General features: G+C 47.5%; 1 protein-coding gene across 1 annotated transcript; it reads left to right on the forward strand.

Moving 5' to 3' along the window:
• Window positions 1-5147: 5147 nt before the first annotated feature.
• brd2a (bromodomain containing 2a) lies at window positions 5148-22592 on the forward strand. Its single transcript, XM_080532473.1, has 12 exons — window positions 5148-7056; window positions 12812-13121; window positions 13952-14089; window positions 14251-14398; window positions 14910-15100; window positions 16350-16874; window positions 17158-17286; window positions 17757-17978; window positions 18645-18940; window positions 19513-19853; window positions 21031-21159; window positions 22176-22592. Exons 1-12 carry the CDS (start codon window positions 7025-7027, stop codon window positions 22304-22306), a joined length of 2592 nt encoding a protein of 863 aa, XP_080388599.1. The 5' UTR covers window positions 5148-7024; the 3' UTR covers window positions 22307-22592.
• The last annotated feature ends 1000 nt before the right edge of the window (window positions 22593-23592 follow it).

Raw genomic sequence — 23592 nt, forward strand, 5'->3', positions numbered from 1 at the left:
GCCCGGGGCCGTTGATAGAAGGAAAAACCTTCTTCTATCACCTTCTTCTAAACCTAGTTTTTTTCTTCTTTTTATATACTGTATAGACACTGGAGAAACAGAGAAACAGTACAAGGGGGCAATAGAAGTTTTTAGGGACATAGTAGAGGGGAAAAGCGGGTGTCTTCAGGAGACGCAGTGTTGGGGGGCAGAAGATGTCTCAGGAGGAGCAGTTAAGGTGTATAATGGTGTAAAATGAGGTTTTATACATTAGCATGACTGCATGGTCACACAGCTGAGCCTCCTATAGGCCTTTATTCTCTATAACTGCTGCGTCCATGACAGATCATCCTCTTGGGGTACGCGTGTCGCACACTTCTGTACACTACATTCACTATATTAGTTATTATATATTTAGAGTTCAGTTATGTCTGAGTTTCAGTCCATGGTTCAGACATATAAACAAACATACACATGCACACACACACACACACACACACACACACACACACACTCACAACACACTCTCACACACACACAACACACACTCACATCACACACACACACACACTCACATTCACATCACAACACTTACACTCACATCACAACACACACAGACACACACTCTCACACACACAGACACACACTCTCACACACACTCTCTCACACACACACACACACACACACACACGCACCCTTTTCTAATGGTGTCCTTATATAGAAATGACAGAACCTTTATGGACAACAGGTGTGGTAGTAAAAACAATACTGCAAATGCAAATGACTTTCGACCTGTTGAATAAGGAAAATATTGCTGTGAATCATTTCCACCGCAGCAGTTCTGGTAAGTAAAAGTGCTTCAAAATGAAATCATAACATTCAAAATGAAACCCTAACATTCTTTGAGTGCTATTTTACATGTTAGATATTTAGCAGACGCCTTTATCCAAAGCAACTTACTAAGTAGTAAGTACTAAAAGTACATTTGTTTAAGTAAGTGAATAATCTATAAATCAGTCATTATAAGAAAAACAAATCTATGCTAGGACCCGGGGCAGTCACAGACTGGTAGAAACTGCACAGGGGGGTAGTGGGGATGAAGAGGTCTGCACAGGGGGGTAGAGGGGATGAGGAGGTCTGCACAGGGGGGTAGTGGGGATGAAGAGGTCTGTACAGGGGGGTAGAGGGGATGAGGAGGTCTGTACAGGGGGGTAGTGGGGATGAAGAGGTCTGCACAGGGGGGTAGAGGGGATGAGGAGGTCTGTAGAGGGGGGTAGAGGGGATGAGGAGGTCTGTACAGGGGGGGTAGTGGGGATGAGGAGGTCTGTACAGGGGGGTAGTGGGGATGAAGAGGTCTGTACAGGGGGGTAGTGGGGATGAAGAGGTCTGTACAGGGGGGTAGTGGGGATGAAGAGGTCTGTACAGGGGGGTAGTGGGGATGAAGAGGTCTGTACAGGGGGGTAGAGGGGATGAAGAGGTCTGCACAGGGGGGTAGTGGGGATGAAGAGGAGGTCTTAGGAGGGACAGTCAAGATGTTTCCTGAAGAGATGAGTCTTCAGTCTACGGCGGAAGTCTGCACTAGCACTTCACTACCGCATCCTTCAAGTGAGTCAACAAACGCAAAAAAAGAAGATGCAAAACAAAAACAAAATCGCCACCCTGCGTCCATTAACATTCATACACCCCTTGTGTTCACCACGACCGCTTGTGTCCGTTGTTAGGGTGCTGTTGCCAAGGATGGCCCAGCCGTGAATAAATAAATAAGGCTAGGTTGCTAAGGGGACAGCTTCCCAGGCAACCACTTTCCCTGCTGGCCAAAGTCAACCACGTGACACAGCTCATGAAACAGAAAGGCTTTGGTGACTCAGAGAGAGAGAGGGAGGGAGAGAGAGAGGGAGGGAGGGAGAGGGAGAGAGGGAGAGGGAGAGAGGGAGGGAGAGAGGGAGAGGGAGAGGGAGAGGGAGAGAGATGGCTGACTCCACAGAGAGTAATTAAGCTCAGGAGCCGAGGGAGGAGGAGAGAGGAGGAGGGATGAGAAGCTTCAGCAGAGAAAGCGATGTTAGGCTCGGCCATTTGTCAGTTGAGACACAGAGGAAGCTGTGTCCTATGTTGACAGCCTGGCCAGATAATGAATGCTATATATAACACCAGATAATTATATTATGCTTAATTTTACACTGACTTGGGGGTTGCTGTAGGTTCATCTGAGACGTGGGAGACTGAAGACCCATCTCTTCAGGGTACACCTTAACTGCTCCTCCTGAGACATATACGGTACTACCCCACAGCACTGTGTCTCCTGAGACACCTGCCCCCTCTCCCACATACTGTTTCTTCTGAGATGTATTTACTTCTGTGGCTGTGGCAAAATGAATGAATGAATGAATGAATGAATGAATGAATGAATGGTCTTTATTGTCATTAATACAGTACAGGTACCATACAACGAAATTTAGGAGGGGGGGCTCCCCTGGTGCTAGGAATAAAATACTAAAAACAAGAAGGGAAAAGAGCTGGTTTACATAAATAAAGGCTATATACACTATCCACTATACTATACTACTATACTATACAAATAAAACACTGTGCTGTACTCTATGCTATGCTATAAATATCCTAACATTTCCTATCTCTGAACCTTATGTACCCGAGGGTTGTCATATTGCACATAGTATTATTGCACATTAATTTAAAGTGTCGCAGTTTGCAGGTTTGAAATGTTCACATTTGTATTTCAGTATTGCACTTATGATTACAATCTAGTAGCTGCCATAAATGTGTCTAGATTGTCCAGGGCCTAGATAGAACCTAGGTCTTTGCTGTGTTCAGGGCCTGAATGAATAGAGGCTATGTACACTATCCATAAATAAAGGCTATGTACACTATCCACTGTACTATACTGTACAGACAGACGACTAGGGTTGTCATATTGCACAATAGTATTATTCCACATTTATTTAAAGTGTCGCAGTTTGCAGGCTTGAAATGTACATGTTTGTGCCTCAGCACTACACCTGATTTTTTTTCAGTCCAGCAGCTGCCATCAATCCGTCCAGACTGTCCAGGGCCCAGAACTTAGGTCTTTGCTGTGTTCAGGGCCTGGACGGCCCTGTGGTAGAAGCTGTTCTTCAGTCTGTTTGTCCTTGCGGCCAGGGTCCTGAACCGCCTTTTCGAGGGCAGCCTGGTAAAGTGTTCGTACCCAGGGTGGGTCGGGTCCCTGGAGATCTTGGAGGCCTTCCTGAGACAGCGTGTGTTGTACAGCTCCCTAGGGCCCTAGGGTAGAAGCTGAGCTTCAGTCTGTTTGTCCTTGCGGACATGGTCAAAAGAGGAGGTAGAGCCGGCGTCTAATGATCGCAATGCTCCCAATGAGCGGACCGGTGCCTTGCATGGTCGCTTGCTTACTTTTGCTTACTTGCTTACTTTTCCTGCAACGACTGGTGGATAGATGATTCACTTGCTTAGTCAAATGTATTGATTGTAAGTCGCTTTGGAATAAGCCATCTGCTAAATGCCAAAAATGTAAATGCCATATAAGGTTCAAAGTCCCATTGCTGAGGTACTACTGCTGGACTCTTATGCCGCAAGCATAAGAAATACTATAATACAATACTATCTATATACTATACTACAATACTGTCTACATACTACACTACAATACTATCTACATACTATACTACAATACTACAAATACTGTGCTCAGTTAGACTATTTAAAACGATCTCCACAAGACATTCTACAGCCATGTCATGTCTGTGCGACCCATACATGCATGTTGATATGAAAACACTTTGTTATTCCCAGTGTTATAAACATAAAAGTATATTATTCAAACTGAGAAGACTTCCTGATTTGAAACACAGACTCAAGAATGTGACTTTCACTGAAAGAAAAGGGTCTGGTTGAGTCTAGAAGATTAGGTATAACATCGAAAATCCAGAACTAACCCTTTATCTAGCTAGCCTATTTACTTATTTAAACTCACTATAACACCTTATACTGTAATACCATACACTGCCTATAGTCATACTGTAGGCTACATATCATATTGATATTCATCTCACTTATATTCACTTTATATTCATTTATTTATACTCACTGTAATACCGTATACTGTCTACAAACATACTGTACACATCATATCTGTACATATCATATTCATATTCATCTCATGTATATTCACTTTATATTCATTTATTTATACTCAGTGCAACACCTTATACTGTAATACCATGGCATTGTCTACATTAGCATGTCTTTTGCACCATACCACTATTTGCACAAACCACATTTCATTGTCCCAGTACCTGTACTCTGTGCAATGACAATAAAGTCGAATCTAATCTAATCTAATCTAATCTGCACAGCATGGACACTTAGTCATAAATAAATACATTCTGCTAGGCTTTCAGTGTGTCGCTCATATTGTTATGTGGTACAATGTAAATGTGAGGTTGTACCAGCTTATATCCAATACCACATGTTCATTACATGGGGGACGTAATGCATCCTTGCATGTACTGGGTAGTCTTTATTCCATCTCTTTCCTGAGTCGTGACTTCGCCAAACAAAGGCTCTGAAACTGGCCCCAGATCAGTATCTGGAAACTAGTTATGCTAAGGGCACTCAACCGCATGTTTCAGCTCACTAGGCGTGACTCCCTAAAAAGTAGTGTGGTGGACAACCTACACCTCTCAATCGTACGCATCTGGAGACCGAACGACTTGTAAAGAAGATGATGTCACTGTTGGACTGAATTGAAAGGATCACACTTTATTTTTTATTTTTTATGATGTCTCCCTCCGACTCGAGAAATAATTTCAATCGATACTTTTCTAAAAAGAGTTGCGTCAATCACGTGGTTTGGTATTGTCCAATCGGAGCTCAGCATGGACCCGGAAGCATAATGCCCTTTGTTCCGAATATCGCTGAATTATCGACAAATACGGTCGAATTAACGTTTGATCGCGACACGTGGACAATGGATGTCATTTGAAACCGCAAGATTACAATTTCTGGATACCTCCGTTGTTTTTTCTCCAGCAGCAGCCATGTGTAAAACTATTGGCAAACATTGGGCAAGACAGAGCTTTAATGTACCACATGCCCCCCCCCCCCTATCTCGCTCTGTTGAATGAGGAAGAAGTCGGACATGTTTGAGGGAAATGTGTCTGGAAAAAAGCATCGTGGTGGAGGTCAAGGAAAGCGAAAGAAAAGCAACGTAATGGATTTACAAGTCAAGATTTTTAAAAAGATGCTTTTTTGGGTTTATTTTACTCTGGGAATGAATTTTTAACAATTCTAATGTTTTTAGCAGATTTAGATTTTTTTTCTTTAAGATCCTTTCTTATCTAAAAAGGTTCATTGTAATTCAATAGCTTATAAATGTGTGATATTTGTGTATATTTACTGAAATGGTCAGGTAGTGTATTTAGTCGAGTGACATTGCAGGAAACGCCTTTAACCTTGGTGTGGTGTGGGGGGGGTGGGCTTTTCATTAGGCAGATAAAACCATCTTATTGTTGTTAAATTCGTTAAATTCGCGCTATTCCATCATCAGCGTTGTTACATAATTGCCCATATCGACAACTGAATGTAACACCCTCGTGTGCAAAGTGCAATGGAAGTTTGCAATAGAATATTTTGCATTTTTGAAAGTGCGATTTTAGATTTTAATGAATATCTCTTAGCTACGTGCATTGTTACGGATAGTTACTTGCGAGTGGCCAATTTAGTGTCTTTGTTGGTGGTATTTGTGTGAATATCCACCCTGCAGTGTTGTTGGGGCCTGTTGCTGACTTCAGACCAGGGCTGCAGCACCCCCCAGGAGAGAAGTGCTGCGTCATTCAATGGAGGGCGAGCCTGCTGTTCTGCACTTACTTATAGTTGTCTTATTGCTCGCTTTAAAACATACAGGAACTCTTATAGGCGTTATTGGGTATTTCAGTTTGCTTTCTGAAGTCACGATTTGAAGGCCTTCAATTGTGTGACATTATCATACAGGGTTTAGTTTAGTACTAATACTGTAGGCCTCCCCGTGCTCCAGACTCGTGGGCAGGCCTGCGCCATGTTGAAGGAGTCTTATGTAGTCAGTCAGTCTCAAACTACGGTGTGTTAGTCAACGTTGTGTGATATATTTATATATTTATGTCTTTTAAATACCGTTATCGTTGCTTTACTTATAGAGCTATTATAGTCTATTCGTGAATAAGCGTTATTTCCTTTCTGTAGCTAAAACTAAAATAAAACCAACCCCCATAACCAAACACAAGTCTTATTTAGACAGCAAGGCGATAGACAATGGGACAAGAGCACACGATGTACATTGGTAAGTGCCGGGGGTCGAACCCACGACCTTCGGGAGAGTATCAGTGTAACTCTCCTGCAACAACTCCGTCAACATTTAACTGCATTTCAAGATGGCGGTCGCACATAGGATTCCGAGGGAACCGGATTCTCAGAGGAATGTAAAAAAGAATGGGCGGGGTTAAGGTCGAGTCTGCATCTGAGATGCGCGTGATGGCTTTGACTAACCAATAAGATGGCGATCTATTTAGTGTGGGAGCCCGCGCTTGAGTCTCGGTGCCCAATCCGCGTCGTTTCCCTTTGCCCACGTTGACGTCATGTACCATGAGAGGAGCGGAAAGGGCGGGAAAGACCACAACGAGGCAACCAGTGAAGGAGAATTGTTTTGGAGTGCCGGAGCGCTTAGCCAATGATGTGGCGAGTTGTGTTTGATAGACAATGAGCATACGGGAGTTGGTTGGTTCAGAACGTTGACAGTAACGGCAATCCGGCTAGGGGGCGTGGTTACTTTGACGGAGGGGTTGTCTGGCGAATAGAAATTGCGTGGGTGTAGTCACCCCGAGTCCCACTGGCCAATCGAGTCAATGGCTGGTCTATAAAGGGTCGGGCGTGAACCCACCAACGCCATTTCGCTGAAGCGGTGAGCAGTCGGAAGCGCTGGGGGTTTGGAGAAAGAGGACGTTCATAAAAACGGGCAGGAACTTGAGTATTGGGTCTTTAAACAGAATCCGGATCCATCCTGATGGAGACGGCTATTAACCCGCCCCTTGACAGGTACCGATCGGAACAATTCACTTAAACTTAACAGGTGTGAGGGGATTTTGCTGCATTTTATGCCGTAATTTTGACTTAAAATGATGTTTTGTCTTAACCCCCCCCCCTCCGATGTATCCCGGGGATTTAGCGCCTCAGTCGCTAACTAACCGGACCCAGGAATTTGTTGCACCTTGGAATTGCATTGCGATGCGTTTCTTTCTTTCTGTCGGAAAAGTAGCCCTAGTGTAGTTTAATGTTATCACCAGTCGCCCCGTAAACTAAACTTTGACCATGGAGGTATTTTGGACACGTCTGTCGTTCCGAAACGACCGGCGCCATCTTCCTCCGCGGTTGTTGTTGTTGTGGTGGGGCTGAGCCTACCCCGGGCTGTGGAGCTCCGTGTCGGGCCAGCCCTGGGTTGTGGAGCTCCGCGCTGAGCCTCCCATCGGCTGTGGAGCTCCGTGCTGGGGCTATGGTGCTTCAGCCCTGGGCTGTGGAGCTCCGTGCTGGGGCTATGGTGCTTCAGCCCTGGGCTGTGGAGCTCCGTGCTGGGGCTATGGTGCTTCAGCCCTGGGTTGTGGGGCTCCAGCCCCCGGGTGTAGTGCCTCTACCTACCCTCCCAGGCATGACCATGTCCCTGACATCTGCTGATATAATAATAATAACGTGGTGGTTTGGTTTGTGATGTCTCCCTCGGAGGGGTTGTAAGATGACAGTCATCTAGTGGTCCGCTAGCTAATGCTAATAATAGCTGTAGATAATGTTGTTGTTTTTTAATTTGGTCAGCCGTTGGGACCAGGTTACGTTGCCATGGCATTGGTTAGTTTTGGACGTTATTTTTTTAATGGCTTAGCCACATTTTGTTGGCTAGGTAGGTAATTTCATTTCACATGATAACAACTTCAGTTCAGCAGCGATGTTACTGTAATGTTGACTGTGGGGGGGGGGGGGGGGTGTGGGGTGGTGTGAGGGGTGTGTGTGTGGGGGGGGTGTGTGTGTGTGGTTGTGTGTGTGGTGGTGGTGGTGTGTGTGTGTGTGTGTGTGTGAGCAACTGCCGGTGTGTTTGAGTCTAGCATCTCTACATTGAATGGGGGTGATTTGCAGCGATCAATGATCCAGCTACAAGCTTGTCGCTTTACATCAGACTGACTGTAAAGACGTACGTTTAGCCTGGTCAGGGTCAGCGAAATAATGTTCCGCCGAGTGGCTGTTTTAGACCGTGTGAAAATGCCCAACATGACTCCTCGCATGGCCTTGTGCAAATACTAGTAACGAGGCTGCGTTCGTAAATTCGCTCTGAGTGCCAGAGCGCACGCTTCAAGGAGCCCACGTAATTTGATTGGACGAGAGGTAATTCTATGAGTGCTGATCAGATTTCCAGAGCGAATTTACGAACGCAGCCAAAGTGCGTTTCCTGTCTGTTGCCTAGGAACCCCAACACTTAGGACCGGCAGTACCTAACCTACCCCCAATAAACCCCCAAAATAACAAGACGTGTTTTTAATTAAAAATAATGATGAGAGTAGATCATCTATATCCGTTTCAGTAGATTTTTCAGCAGATGTTTTAGGTAAGGTTGGACGAATATGGTGTTGGTCTGTCAAGGGTCAAATGCAGTTTTAGGACAGGTTTCAACTAGTTGAGTGTGCCGTTTACATTTTTGGCATTTTAACAGACTTGCATTACTCAATTTCATTATGTGAAAGTGTTTACTATTCCTCCACCATTTCCCAATAAAATATAGGCAATGTACCATTATGATTTGTGTTGATGATAGATGTTTTTGTAGCAGACAAGTGTCAGTGACGACATTCATGTTTTGTATACTTGAAGATTTATTTTTTACTTTTATAATAAAGTACATTAAAATGTCAAATTCGTGTTTCCAAGCTTGTATCATTGAATATCAGCTGGTTTTTAAGCCTAGGAGAAAAGGGAGCATTCATGCATGCTTATAGACGACTACTTAACTACTACTCTTAAAATCCAACTTTTCCTCTCCTGTGGAAGAGGCCTGCCGTATTAAAACATGTCTTCTAAAGGAGTTAGATTACCCCAATGTTCACGTCAAGGTAAGCAGAAGATGAGGGGAAACGGGTTAGCCAACTGTCACAAGTCACCTATAGACTCCCACAAGGTTTAGTGGAGACTGCAAAGTGTTCCCTACGGTGTATGTAGAAGTTTTGTGGTAAAAGGTATTCCCTGTTTTTTCAGTAGATTCTATTCCTGTCAAGTTGTACCGTAAAAACCACCAAAATAGCTTTCTGAAAGGGGTCAGTTCTTGTTTTTTTACGAGAAGGTTTCAATGGGTATTTCCTAGGGCTGGGCAAACGATCAAAATTTATTTTTCGATAATCGCAAGAATCAATTATCGATTAATTGATAAGCTTTTTTTTATTTTTTTAATTTTATAAAATAGGGCAGAAATAACAAGCATGTTTTCCATGGGGAAAAAACTTTATTTGTGTTGCTATTGCACACATTCATTCATTCACATTCAAACTAGACACTACAGTCAGATAACAATCCTCTTAAACAAGGCAGTGAGTAGCCTAAAGTGTTTAACTAACACATTTTACGTTATAAATAAAAATATAGAAAATAAGTAACTCACCATAGGAGCAGTAAAAAAACAGTTACTCACAAATAGGAGGATGACTGAACGTTAGTGTCCTTAAATTTTTTTTTTTTTTAAAAGTATTCATGATTATCGATTAAAATATTTTGTGGTCGACCAAGATCCTTATCGATCAATTATCGATCGTCGATCATTGATGCCCACCCCTAAGACTGCGCCCCCCACATGCAGACAAGTTAAGGGGCGCTTAACCCCTTTCAACCCCTTTCACTCTCTCTCGCTGCTGCCTAATGTAAGCACAGCAAGACTTGGCACAGAGTTGCGTCAGTGTGTGACAGTTTTTCCATGTTTCTCTGATGGGTCCCCACAGACCAGTCACCTACGGCCCTGTGAGACGCTGAACGACACAGATATTAACGCCTGTAAACGCTCTGGGTATAGAAGATAGACATCTAGTATTTTATGTGTAATTGCCCTCTTAAAAATGCAGACATTTTCCCAGTATGTCTTGTTGATAATCACATTGTATACAGGTAGTACATGCTCTCCTCCACCCCTCCATGCACACAGGGAGAGAAACACGAGACACGAGGGGGTAGTGGTGGTCTAGTGGATAGTGAGTTGGACTTGTGATCGGAAGGTTGTGAGTTCAAATCCCGCCTGAAACCACACCACTACTAGTGTGCCCTTGAGTAAGGCACTTAGCCCTCAGTTACTCCAGGGGGAATGTCCCTGTAATTCGTAATTGTAAGTCGCTTTGGATTAAAAGCGTCTGCTAAATGGCTAAATTATTATTATTAAATTACGAGACCCTACATTTTGACAGGATTAATAACAATAACCCCGGCTTTGGCCCAGATTACTGTATGTTAACTACACCCCGAAATCCTGTTTGTACTTGGGGTTATATTCAGCACCCTGGGCACCTTGATGTTAGTGTGTGCGCTCAATTTTCATCAGTAGGGCATTTGTGGTGGAGGTGGGGGTTAGGTAGAGTTCACGGTGATCTCTTACAGAGATACTAGCATACGACTAGCTCCTCTCTGGGAAGGTGATGTTTACGCGAGCACACGTGTTGCCTTGACGATATGCCGTCTCAAAGTTCCAAAAGCTCCACTCACAGACACAATAGACTGCGGCCTTGGTGGACAGAGAGTCCTGTTCCCACCCTGACCACGGTCTCTACTGGTTGGGGGGGGGCTCTTTACCATGGTTACGTCAGCCGACCGTCCAATGGAACTGCCTCGTTAGCGTGGTTGCCAGGGTGATGTGAGGGGGGGAGGGACATGACAGTAGAAACAGACACAGGTGTGTATCTTTCTCTCTCCCTCCCTTGTGTGAAGTCCTGCGTCTCCCTACTCCCCCCCCCCCCACACACACACAGCGCCCACGCCGTTGCCAGGACAACGGATCAATAAAGTCGCCGTTGTCGTCGTCGGTCAACAGGCTGTTTTGTTGTAACGTTAAAGTTACAACGACCTTGCTTCTCTCCGTGGCTGCGTGTGCGTCCAGCTCTCTCTCACCACGCTGTCAAGTGTCAACAGACAACAATGTCTCCATTGAAACCCTCGCCAGGCCTGTGTGTGTGTGGGGGGGGCGTAGGGGGTGGGGGGCGGTTGTGTGTTTGGGCACATCTGAAGCCCCCTGCGTCGGTGGTGTTTGCGATGACGCAAACTGTCACCCATCGAATCCTCCTCCTGTCTGTCTCACTGGAGCGCTGTGTGCGTGTGTGTGTGTTTGTGTGTTGCATAAGGCCTTTTGGCTGTGCATCGGGCCCTACCACGGAAATGCCTGGGTGGGAGGGAGGGAGGGAGGGAGGGGACAAGCTGTAGAAAGAAGGGCCAAAAACCTCACAGGCAGATGTCATTAGGAGAGCATAGTGAGAGCATCGATTCTCCTCCCTCTCATTAGGGGGGGGGGGGGAGGGGGGTGCTGCTGTCTGTTACATGGTTCGGCTGTATGATGATGGCAGCAGTGGTCATCCAGGTTACTGGCATCGCTGATGAGGCAGTTCAGTCTGGTAACTCAGAGCTGAGCTGGCTGGTGCCAATGTTGCCAGATTGGGTGTATTCCCGCCCCAATTGGGCTACTTATGATGATCACACTGGGCGGTTTTTTTAGACTGTGGAGGAGGCTGTTAGGCTGGAAAACGATCCCATCTGGCAACACTGGCTGGCTGGTACAGGGCCAGGGTAGGAAGATTGCAGGAGGCCCCGCCCCCCTCCTCCTCCTCCGTCCTGATTGGCCGGTCTCATTATTAGACGTGTGTCGAGCAGGTGGAGGCTGGGGGAGGGAGGGTGATTTGACGCCCTTGCGTAGTCCATTCTGTGCATCAGTGTTTTGTGTCCCCCCCCCCCCCACAGGACCCGGTTGTTCAACATTTTTAATCTGGATCAGAATGATGATCCTGATTTATTTTATTTTTGCTTGATCCAGGATATCAGATCTATCTGGCAGATTTATTATTATTTTATTTTTTTAAGTAATTTTTTTCTGAGTATGGCAGTCCCACTCATATTTTGAATGCATTTGTATTGACAGATACAGTAGAGATTGTGACAGGAAGGATGGGTGAGAGAGACTGAGAGAGTAGAGATTGACAGGAAGGATGGGTGAGAGAGAGAGAGAGGAGGATAGAGACAGTAGAGACTGACAGGAAGGATGGGTGAGAGAGAGAGAGAGAGGAGGATGGAGACAGTAGAGATGACAGGAAGGATGGGTGAGAGAGAGAGAGGAGGGATGACATGCAGGATATGTCCGTGGCCGGAATCGAACTGGGAATCGATCTGCGGTTTCATGGTCGACGACGCTTAACCCGTTACGCCACCTAAGCGCCCCCTGCCTGTCTGGCTGGCTGGTTTTGAGTTGTATAGGAGGGGAAAGCAGCCAGATAGATCTGATCCTGGATCAAGCACAACAAATAAATCAGGATCATTCTGGTCCAGATTAAACGTTTCTGAACACCTGGGCCCTGGGTGTAGAGGAGGCAGGGAGGGTTACTGGAGGTGGTTCTGTTACAGGGTTATTGGAGGTGGTTCTGTGTCTGAACATCCAACATGTCCTCCACATCCTGCCTCTTTATCTCATCTATCATCATTCATTCATCCTCCTTCCCTCTCCTCTCCTGCCTTCCCTCCACTCCTCCCTCCCTCCACACCCTCCCCCCTCCTCCACACCCCCTCCCTCCCTCCACAGCTCCTTGGGTCGGGTGGTGGACGTAGGCGTGTCGGGCGTCATGGCGATGGACCACGGCCCCCCCGGCAAGCGCATCCGTAAACCCTCGCTGCTGTTTGAGGGCTTCGAGAGCCCCGCTCTGCACCCCCACGGCCACGCCGGCCCTCCCTCCTCCGGCCCCCCCCAGCCCGCCGTGAGGGACCCCAACAGGCCGGCCCGCGCCACCAACCAGCTGCAGTTCCTCCAGAAGGCCATGATCAAGTCCCTGTGGAGGCATCACTTCGCCTGGCCCTTCCACGAGCCCGTGGACGCCTCCAAACTCAGCCTGCCGGTGAGTATCACTGTCTTTTTTTTTTTTTTAGGCTGCGTTCGTAAATTCGCTGTGGAAATCTGATCAGCACTCACGGAAAGCCTCTTGTCCCATCAAATTTACTTGGGTCCCTTTATGACGTTGAACCCAGTGTGCGCTCCGGTGCTCTCAGAGCGAATTTAGGAATGCAGCCTAGATCACCATCTGTCATTTTTTTAAATATCACCAACTGCCAAATAGTTCCGGATCCTTCACCACCTAGAGTGGCAGGTGCTCCACGTGGAGTCTACCTAGCAACAGCACTCTGATTGCCACCGTTAGACCACACCCCCCTTTGGGACGCCCACCCACAGCCATAGCATCCTAGAGTGCCGCGGACCACGCCCCCTTTGAAAACTTGGACAAACAAACAACGCTTCACTGACAGTGACTGACTGACCGAACGTGACTGAAAGACATTCAATGACTTGGCGGGAGTTGGCAAATTTCTTGATTTCTGATTTATCACAGCAAGTATGTTTTTTTAAAGATGACAAGGATATTTTGTCTAGAAGCTTTTCACCGTCAGATATTAGCGAGTTGTTTGTCCGAGTTTTCTGCCTGTAGTGACTTTTGCTGTCATATGATTGGACAATTTCGATTTTGGGGCGTGGCCTAGCGATAGGTCCATTACGATGCTTCATTTTGTAGCCAATCAGAGTGTTGTTGCTAGGTAGAACACCTACACATAGAACACCTGCCACTCTAGGTGGTGAGAGTTCCAGAAATGTTTGGCAGTTGGTGAGTTAACTGTCAGTTGGTGAGTTAATACAAGGTTAGTTAACCCCCCCTACCCTCCCCTACCCTCCCAGGACTACCACAACATCATCAAGCAGCCTATGGACATGGGGACCATCAAGAAGCGGCTAGAAAACAACTTCTACTGTAGCGCCAACGAGTGCATGCAGGACTTCAACACCATGTTCACCAACTGCTACATCTACAACAAGGTGTGTGGGTGTGTGAGTGTGTAGGTGTTAGCTTGCCGCCATTGGTGTGTGTGAATGTGTGAATGAGAGGCCATTGTAAAGTAAAGCGCTTTGGAGTAGTAAGGGTTGTAAGTGCAGTCCATTTACCATCTACTTGCCCCCCTCCCGCCCCCCACCCCCAGCCTTCAGATGACATCGTCCTGATGGCCCAGTCCCTGGAGAAGGCCTTCCTGCAGAAGGTGGCCCAGATGCCCCAGGACGAGATCGAGCTGCCCCCCCCTCCGCCGCGGGGCAAGCCTGGGAAACCCCCCAAGGGCCGCAGGGGCGCAGGTGAGCTGGAGGGGGGGAGGGGGGAGGGGGGTGGGAGATGGGGGGGGGGGAGGAAGGGGAGACGTGAGGGTGGATTAGCGGTGTTGACAGAAAGCTTTCCCCTCAGTCCCCACGGGAGCTTTGTGTTGGGCTTTAACCTGACACTGGTATTGATTCTCTCTGTGTGTGTGTGTGTGTGTATGTGTGTGTGTGTGTGTGGCAGGATGTGCGGCTGTGTGTGTGTGTGTGTCAGTACCTGTGAAAGCATTATGTGGTATTACTGTGATACTGTATGTTATTGATTCTCTCCTCTCAGCGTGTGTGTGTGTGTGGCATGTTCTAACTCTCTCTCTCTCTCTCTCTCTCTCTCTCTCTCTCTCTCTCTCTCTCTCTCTCTCTCTCTCTCTCTCTCTCTCTCTCTCTGTCTCTCTCTCTCTCTCTCTCTCTCTCTCTCTCTCTCTCTCTCTCTCTCTCTCTCTCTCTCTCTCTCTCTCTCTCTCTCTCTCTCTCTCTCTCTCTCTCTCTCTCTCAGTGCCAGGTGGGGTGACCACAGCCCACCAGGTCCCAGCCGTGTCCCAGTCTGTGTACTCGCCCCCCATGCCCGACACCCCCGACTCCCTGCTCTCCACCCCCCCCCAGACGCTGCTGGCCAAGAGCCTTCCCCCCAACCCCCACACCCCCCCCGCCATGCTGGGCCTCCCCCACACACAGCCCACAGCCAAGGTAAGAGGCGCTGGCTGGCCCCGTCACAGCACTGAAAGTCTCACTGTCTTTTTATTTAATTTTTAAGGCTGCGTTCGTAAATTCGCTGTGGAAAATCTGATCAGCACTCACGGATAGCCTCTTGTCCCATCAAATTTACTTGGGTCCCTTTATGACGTTGAACAACAGTGTGCGCTCTTAAGCCCAATGCACACGGCGTGCGATTTTGTCGCACCGCGAATTCGATTCCATTGTTTTGAATGAGACAATGCACACGGCGTGCGATGCGATATTGTCGCACGACAACATTCGATTCTCCATTCACACCCACACACTTCGGTGGTGTGAATTGAGAATCGAATGATGTCGTGCGACAAAATCGCACGCCGTGTGCATTGGCCTTCAGAGCGAATTTAGGAACACAGCCTAGATCACCAACTGTCATTTTAAAAAATGTCACCAACTGCCAAATAATTCCGGATCTCTCACCACCCAGAGTGGCAGGTGCTCTATGTGGGGTCTACCTAGCAACAGCACTCTGATTGGCTACAAAGTGAAGCATCACCATTTATGTATTTTTGATGAATAAAGTCACCCGTGGCACTCTAGGATGGTGACAGTTTGGGCCACTATATTCACCCTCGGCACTGAATGAGTTAAATGTTGAGATGGGGGGTAAATTATCTGATAAATAAATACCAGTGACAGAGTTGAGTAGGTTCTTAAAATAGAGGCTGGGGGATTTCAACCCGATTTTTACTTTTTCAACATAATTGAATCTCACCTGCGATATAATGGCATTGAAAAAAAAAAAAAGTAAGTTATAATCAATATTCTACGAAATATGAGGCAAGCGCTTCCTTTGAAAACTCGGACAAACAAACAACGCTTCACTGACGGTGACTGACTGACCGACCGTGACTGAATGACATTCAATGACTTACAATGGCGGGAGTTCAAATTTCTGATTTACAAGAAAGTAATAGAGTAATAGAGAGTAATAGATAGAAAGTAATTTAAAGATGACAAGAATATTTTGTCTAGAAGCTTTTCACCATCAGATATTAGCGAGTTGTTTGTCTGAGTTGTCTGCCTGTAGTGACTTTTGCTGTGATATGATTGGACAATTTCTATTTTGGGGCGTGGCTTAGTGATAGGTCCATTGCTTGTCATGGCCATACCATTCTAAATGTAATGTTATCCAAACCAGCGTTTGTTCAGTCAGTCAGTCAGTTGACAGGAAACATCTTGTTTGTTTGTTTCCCCACAGAAAAAGGGCGTCAAGCGCAAAGCGGACACCACCACCCCCACCACCATGTCCCTCCCCCTGCCCATCACCATGGGGGTGGGGGGCATTGGCATGGGCATGGGCGGGGGCCGCAACTCCCCGCTCACCCTCACCTCCCTGGGGCTAGAACACGGCCACAGCCCTGCCCTGGGGATGGCGGGGATGACGATGGGGGTGACGATGGGGGTGATGGGCATGGGTGGGGGGGGTGTGGCTGGGGTGGGGGCCGCCATCAAGGCTCCCGCGGGGGGGGGTCGGCGGGGGGTCAGCGGGCGGCCCATCAAGGCGCCTAAGAAGGACCTGCCGGACTCCATGCTGCCTCAGCCGGTGCGGCGGGAGAAGCTGGGCGTGCAGCTGCGCTACTGCAACGGCGTGCTGAAGGAGCTGCTGTCCAAGAAGCATGCGGCGTACGCATGGCCCTTCTTCAAGCCCGTGGACGCCTCGTCGCTGGGTCTCCACGACTACCACGACATCATCAAGCAGCCCATGGACCTCAGCACCGTCAAGGTAGGTACACACACACACGCACACACACACATACACACACATACAGGCTGTGAGCAAAAGCTCAGTATTTAAGACCACATACGTCATGAAGTAGACTGGGAAGGTTTTAATGTGATTATTATTGTTATTATTATTATTACTGGGAAGGTTTTAACGTGATTATTATTGATTATATCTCTCTTCCTCTTCCTCCTCCTCCCCCCCCCCTCCTCCTCCTCTTCCTCCTCCTCCTCTTCCTCCTCCTCCTCCCCCCTCCTCCTCTTCCTCCTCCTCCTCCCTGCAGAGGAAGATGGACAGCCGGGAGTACCGCGACGCCCAGCAGTTTGCAGGTGACATCAGGCTGATGTACTCCAACTGCTACAAGTACAACCCCCCGGACCACGACGTGGTGGGCATGGCCCGCAAACTACAGGTAAACACACAGTTAAACTACAGGCATACTACAGGTTAACTACAGGTAAACTACAGGTTAACTACAGGCAAACTACAGGTAAACACACAGTTAAACTACAGGTAAACTACAGGTAAACACACAGGTAAACTACAGGTTAACTACAGGCAAACTACAGGTAAACACACAGTTAAACTACAGGCAAACTACAGGTTAACTACAGGCAAACTACAGGTACACACACAGGTTAACTACAGGTAAACACACAGGTAAACTACAGGTTAACTACAGGCAAACTACAGGTAAACACACAGTTAAACTACAGGACACATGTCTATTTATTATCTTAGGACAGTGTTGATTGTTTGCACCTAGGGTTAGGCATTTAAATTTCGTTGTACCTGTACAATCACAATAAAGATCATTCCTTCAGTTACGATCATTCATTCAGTATGTTGTTCTGACAACGTTGTCTCTTCCTCTTCCTCCAGGACGTCTTCGAGTTCTGTTTCGCCAAGATGCCGGACGAGCCCGCCCCCGCCTCCATGGGCCACGGCCACGGCCACTCCTCCTCCTCTTCCTCCTCCTCCTCCTCCTCCTCGTCGGAGAGCGAGCCCAGCAGCGAGAGCGGCAGTGACAGCAGCCCCAGCTCCGACAGCGAGGAGGAGAGGGCCCACCGCCTGGCCGAGCTCCAGGAACAGGTGTGTACGCAGGTAGATATGACACACGCACACTCTCTCACACTCTCACACACACACACACACACACACACACACACACACACACACACTCTCACTCCCACACACACACACACACACACACACACACACACACACACACACACACAGGTACATATGACACACTCACACACACACACACACACTCTCACTCCCACACACTCTCACTCCCACACACACACACACACACACACACACACACACACACAGGTAGATATGACACACACACACACACACTCTCACTCTCACACACACACACCATATAGTTTAGTTTTATTTTATTTTATTTAGTACACATGTAACGGTGCAAGGAGGGAAGGAAGCCCAGAAGGCTTGTACATAGTCCCACTCCCGTCAACAGCAGCTAGGTTTCAATATAACACAAAGAACACTTGATACATGTAAATAAGATTAAAGAAACCACAAATGACTGCAAAAAGCTAGGAAAAATATTTAAAAAAAATAATAATAATAAAAAATCATGGAAAGGAAAAATATATATACACACACACCACACTGGCATCACCAAAACAAAAGTACGAGGGTGTTCTGTCCAGCCCCTGACCTTTGCCCTCCCTGCCTCCCTCCCTCCCTCCCTCCCTTCCTGCCTCCCTGCCTCCCCCCCTCCCTCCCTCCCTCCAGCTGAAGGCGGTACATGAGCAGCTGGCCGCCCTGTCCCAGGGCCCCATGGTGAAGCCCAAGAGGAAGAAGGACAAGAAAGACAAGAAGAAGAAGAAGAAGCCAGAGAAGCACCGCAGCAGACCCCCCCCGCCCCCAGTCCTCCTGCAGGAGGAGGCCCCCCTCCGCCTCCCCAAGACCCCCAAGGTCACCAAGACCCCCAAGACGCCCAAGACCCCGAAACCCAAGAGCAGCAGGGGGGGGGGCGCCTCCTCCACGCAGGGCAAGAAGGGCCAGGGCAAGAAGAGCAACAAGAGCAAGTGAGTGCTGCCCTCTAGTGGCCTGGTGGTGGTGGTGGTGGCGTCAACAACAACAACGTCCCTCATCCTGTCTTGATTTGAATCTATCCTTTTTATCCATAATACTACTACTACTACTATTACTTCTATTGCTACTACTACTATTACTACTACTATTACTACTACTATACTACTACTACCACCAATACTACTACTATTACTACTACTAATAATAATGATAATACCTTTTAGGGTCTTAGAAAAGCTCTTTATAAGTCTGTTGTAGTATTATTATTATTATTATTATTTATTATTACAGTTCCAGCCTAATACACCACATTGCACCATCTGACCATGTATCAACAACCCCCTCTTCCCCTCTCCCCCCCCTCCTCCCCCTCCTCCTCTCCTTCTTCTCCCTCCCCTCCTCTCTCCCCATCTCTCCTCCTCTCCCATCTCTCCTCTCTCCTCCTCCATCCCCCCCATCCCTCCTTCTCCCACGTCTCCTCCTCTCCCCCTCCCCCCATCCCTCCCCTCCCCCCTCCTCCTCTCCCCCCCCCCCCACCTCTCCTTCCCCCCCCCTCCTCCCCCAGGTCGTCTAAGAAGTCCCAGGGTAGTGTGACCCTGAGCATGCAGCAGCAGCACGCCGCCCTGACCTCCGCTGCCCTGATGCCCCACTACGACTCCGAGGAGGAGGAGGAGACGTCGCCCATGTCCTACGACGAGAAGCGCCAGCTCAGCCTGGACATCAACCGGCTGCCGGGGGAGAAGCTGGGCCGTGTGGTCCACATCATCCAGTCGCGGGAGCCCTCGCTGCGGGACACCAACCCCGAGGAGATCGAGATCGACTTCGAGACGCTGAAGCCGTCGACGCTGAGGGAGCTGGAGCGCTACGTCATGACCTGTCTCAGGAAGAAGCCCTCCAAGCCCTACGGTGAGGCCACCCCCCCCTTCACACCTCCCTAACCCCCCCTAACCCTCCTAACCCAATGACCTGTCTGAGGAAGAAGCCCTCCAAGCCCTACGGTGAGGCCACCCCCCCCCCTCCTAACCCCTCAACCCCCCTAACCACCCCAACCCTAGCGTTACGTCATGACCTGTCTGAGGAAGAAGCCCTCCAAACCCTACGGTGAGGCCACCCCCCTCTCCTAACCATCCTAACCCTCCTAACCCAATGACCTGTCTGAGGAAGAAGCCCTCCAAGCCCTGAGGTGAGGCGAACACCCCTCCTCCCCCGTCCCCCCGCAACCTTAGATCAGTGGTCTCAGTCGTACTCGAGCTCAAGACTGTCCTGTGCAGACAAGGCTTTTGGCTAACCCCAATTCCTGTCTTTTTGTGTCTTGTTATTATTTGTTGTACACTTATTATTATTATTTTGTTTATATATTTGTTTCTTGTTTTTTTTTTCACTTGTTTACATATTTATTTTAACCTGCTATTACTTTTGCTCTTTAATTTATGTTTTTATAGCCTGTATGTAAAGCACGTTGTGACTGCTGGTCTGTGATAGGTGCTATAGAAATAAACTTTACTTGCTTACTACACCCTAATCCCCCCCCCTAACCCACAACCCTCCTCCTTTACTAGTGGTTCAGCTTGTTCTCTGTCCTGAAATGGGGTCAAACCAGAGTGTTTTTCTGTGTCGTGTGAAGTAGTGTTTCAGGCCCGGCCCCAGGGTATTATTATTATTATTATTATTATCATCAGGGTATCCGCGGTGTCTTGAAAAGTATTAAAAGTTGTTAAATCAATTTTGGGAAAATCAAGACCCTTAAATATTAAAAAGTCTCATCACGATTTTATGAGGTCTTGAATTTTGTTGGTATTTTTCTGAATTACACTCTGTCCAAAGAGTTTGAGTCCTATTTTTTTTTTGTGAAAGTTCGGAAATTCTGTTGTATGATAGTGGTCTAGTCTATTGCAAACTAAAACTGTTGAGTTAAAGGTGTCACTGATGTAAATGGTTACAGCTCCAAGTGGCGGTGAGGTCTGGAAAAATATTGACAAGGTCTTTAAAAAGTCTTAGAAAGGTATTGAAATTAACCTCAAGATTCCTGTATATACCCTGATCATCATCATCATCTAACCTGTTGGTCTGTGATTGGTTGCAGGGGGGAAGAAGGGCGTGGCAGGGAGGTCGAGGGAGGAGCTAGCCCTGGAGAAGAAGCTGGAGCTGGAGCAGCGGCTGCTGGACGTCAGCGGCCAGCTGAACTCTGGGAAGAAGCCCCAGAAAACCAAAAGTCAGTCACTCATGTTCACCTCCATTTATTATTTTATTTGGTATCATGATCCCGCGGTAATATCCCTTGCCAATTCGGTTGTTAAGTCTGACGTCAATCGCCAAACCAGAAATTCCCCGCACCAGAGTACCAGTGAACTACAGCGGTAGAATGACAGTTCAATCGTTTTTTTAGACTCGGATCTATTCATTCATACAACAAGGGACACGGCACTTTCCCGTTTCCCTCATTGGGATTTAAAATGTATTTTCCAAGAGAGGCCCGGCCAAGAGTCTAGCATATAAAGACAGATACATTCAGGTTTCAGACCTACTGCCTTATGTTCATTGTTTTATACTGTATCAGGAGTGCATAGGTGGCTGCGTTAAGTACAGAGACACTCTAGTACTTTCCTGTTCACGGTCCTTCAAGGTTCCACTAAAGGCATCGTATGAGATCAGTTTTGCCAGGTTCTACGTCGTTTTTGCCGTTTAGCAGACGGCTTATTCCAAAGCACCAGCTCAGTGGCCTTGCGGTTAGAGTCCTCAGCCCTGAGATCGGGAGGTTGTGAGTTCGATCCCCGGCCGAGTCATACCATCTTCTGTGAAACCGGCCACATAATGTAATAATAATAATAATGTATGACGTTTAGCTGACGCTTTTATCCAAAGAGACTTCCAGTGCAGTGAGTGCATACGGTATTCAGTATATATGGTCCCAGCAGCAGTGTGTATATTACATGTATGACTGTGTGTATGTTACATGTATAACTGTGTGTATGTTACATGTATGACTGTGTATGTTACATGTATGTGACTGTTACATGTGTATGTGTGTGTTACATGTATGACTGTGTGTATGTTACATACATGTAGCTGTGTGTATATTACATGTATGTGACATGTATGTAACTGTGTGTGTTACATGTATGACTGTGTATGTTATATACGTATGTAGCTGTGTGTATATTACATGTATGTGACGTGTGTAACTGTGTATGTTCCATGTATGTGACTGTCTCCTGTCTCCGCCAGCAGAGAAGCCAGGTGGCGCTGTGGAGCCCCACGTCGCTCCCTCCCGCCTCAGCGCCAGCAGCTCCAGCTCAGACTCTTCCTCCTCCTCCTCTTCCTCCTCCTCCTCCGACACCAGCGAATCAGACTCGGGCTGAACGGCACCGGCAGGGACGGGCGCCGGGCCCACCGGGCCCAGACTAGAGGAACCAGAACTCTGGGGGCGGGTCGGACTACAGAACTACAAGTCAGAACTACAACCAGAGACTGAACCCCTGAACCCCCCCTCCCCCCCGAAAACTGAGAGGAAGATGGAAGCTTTCCCTGCTGCGTTCAGCGCATTCCATGCCCGAGGTGGAGAGAGAGGGAGAGAGAGGGAGAGAGAGGGAGATGCTCCGTGGATCTGGAAGACCAGGGTTGACCGAGGAAGTGTCCCCTTCAGAGCAGGGATGGAGGGATGATGGAGGAGGGTGGGGGTCCCCCCCCCCATCACCACAGGCCTTAGTGGGGGGGAGAGGATGGAGGGGAGGGGTGGGGTGGGGGGCCGGATCCAGAATCTGTCTTCTGGGAACATCTCTTTAAAAAAAAAAAAAAAAAAGTATCCTCTGTGATGTGTAAATACTGTGTAGAAATATATAAATATCTATTTTTCTTTTATAAAGAAGAATTTTATGGATTATCCCCAAATATGGGGGACGGATGTAAAAAAAAAAAAAAAAAATGTGGACTTGGCTGTCTCGTTTTGTTTTTCCTGTTTGCTAGTTGGTTTTCTTAAAACGGTAGGGGACAGGCAGCCTTGTCTTCATCGTCGACTTCATCTTCATCACCCTGCATATGAAAGCACCTTGGCTCCGTTGACTTGACACGAACACGCGAGGAAGAGCGGTTGTGTGACAGACGTCTTCTTCCTCTTCTGTCCCGTGTGAGGAGGAGGAGGAGGAGGAGCCCCATGGCCTCGTTACAGGACAGCTTCGTTTTAAGACAACAATTATTTTGTTTAACAAGAGTTCATTTTTTCCTATGTTTCACTCTGTCAATGTGTTGCTTTCTTTCTTCCTGTGACCAATCTGCAAATAAATATGTGAGGACTTCACCACTCACATGTACCCACGTACAAACAAACTGATCCCCCCCCCTCCTATGTTTTGTTTTATGTCGTTTGGATTATGTCACGTGACGTGAGGATGTCTGCTGGCTACAGAACGTTTTACTCACAGGAGAAGCGCACAAAGACTAGATTAAGTCGTGGACTACACGTATATGGATATTTTCTTAAGCGGATATTTTCGTCCTCGTTTAAAAAAAATTAAATAAAAATGTCCACACCACAAAAATAGTGTGGTTATGTTAAACGGAGCTGGTGTTGATGCAATGACGTCAAGCGTCAAGCCTTTCACACATGCGCATTGAAGTAAACCCTAACCCACACAAAATAATCCGTTTT

This window comes from Nansenia antarctica (assembly GCF_963989245.1).
Source record: "Nansenia antarctica genome assembly, chromosome: 5".
In the NCBI taxonomy this organism is placed as follows: domain Eukaryota; kingdom Metazoa; phylum Chordata; class Actinopteri; order Argentiniformes; family Microstomatidae; genus Nansenia; species Nansenia antarctica.

What these genes read in the sequence shown, in the direction of transcription:
- brd2a (XM_080532473.1), top strand. Translation starts at nt 7,025, where the DNA reads ATGGAGACGGCTATTAACCCGCCCCTTGACAG. An exon ending in ACTGCTACATCTACAACAAG is followed by an intron (nt 14,090 to 14,250) that starts GTGTGTGGGTGT and finishes CCCCACCCCCAG; the next exon opens with CCTTCAGATGACATCGTCCT. An exon ending in GCATGGCCCGCAAACTACAG is followed by an intron (nt 17,287 to 17,756) that starts GTAAACACACAG and finishes CTCTTCCTCCAG; the next exon opens with GACGTCTTCGAGTTCTGTTT.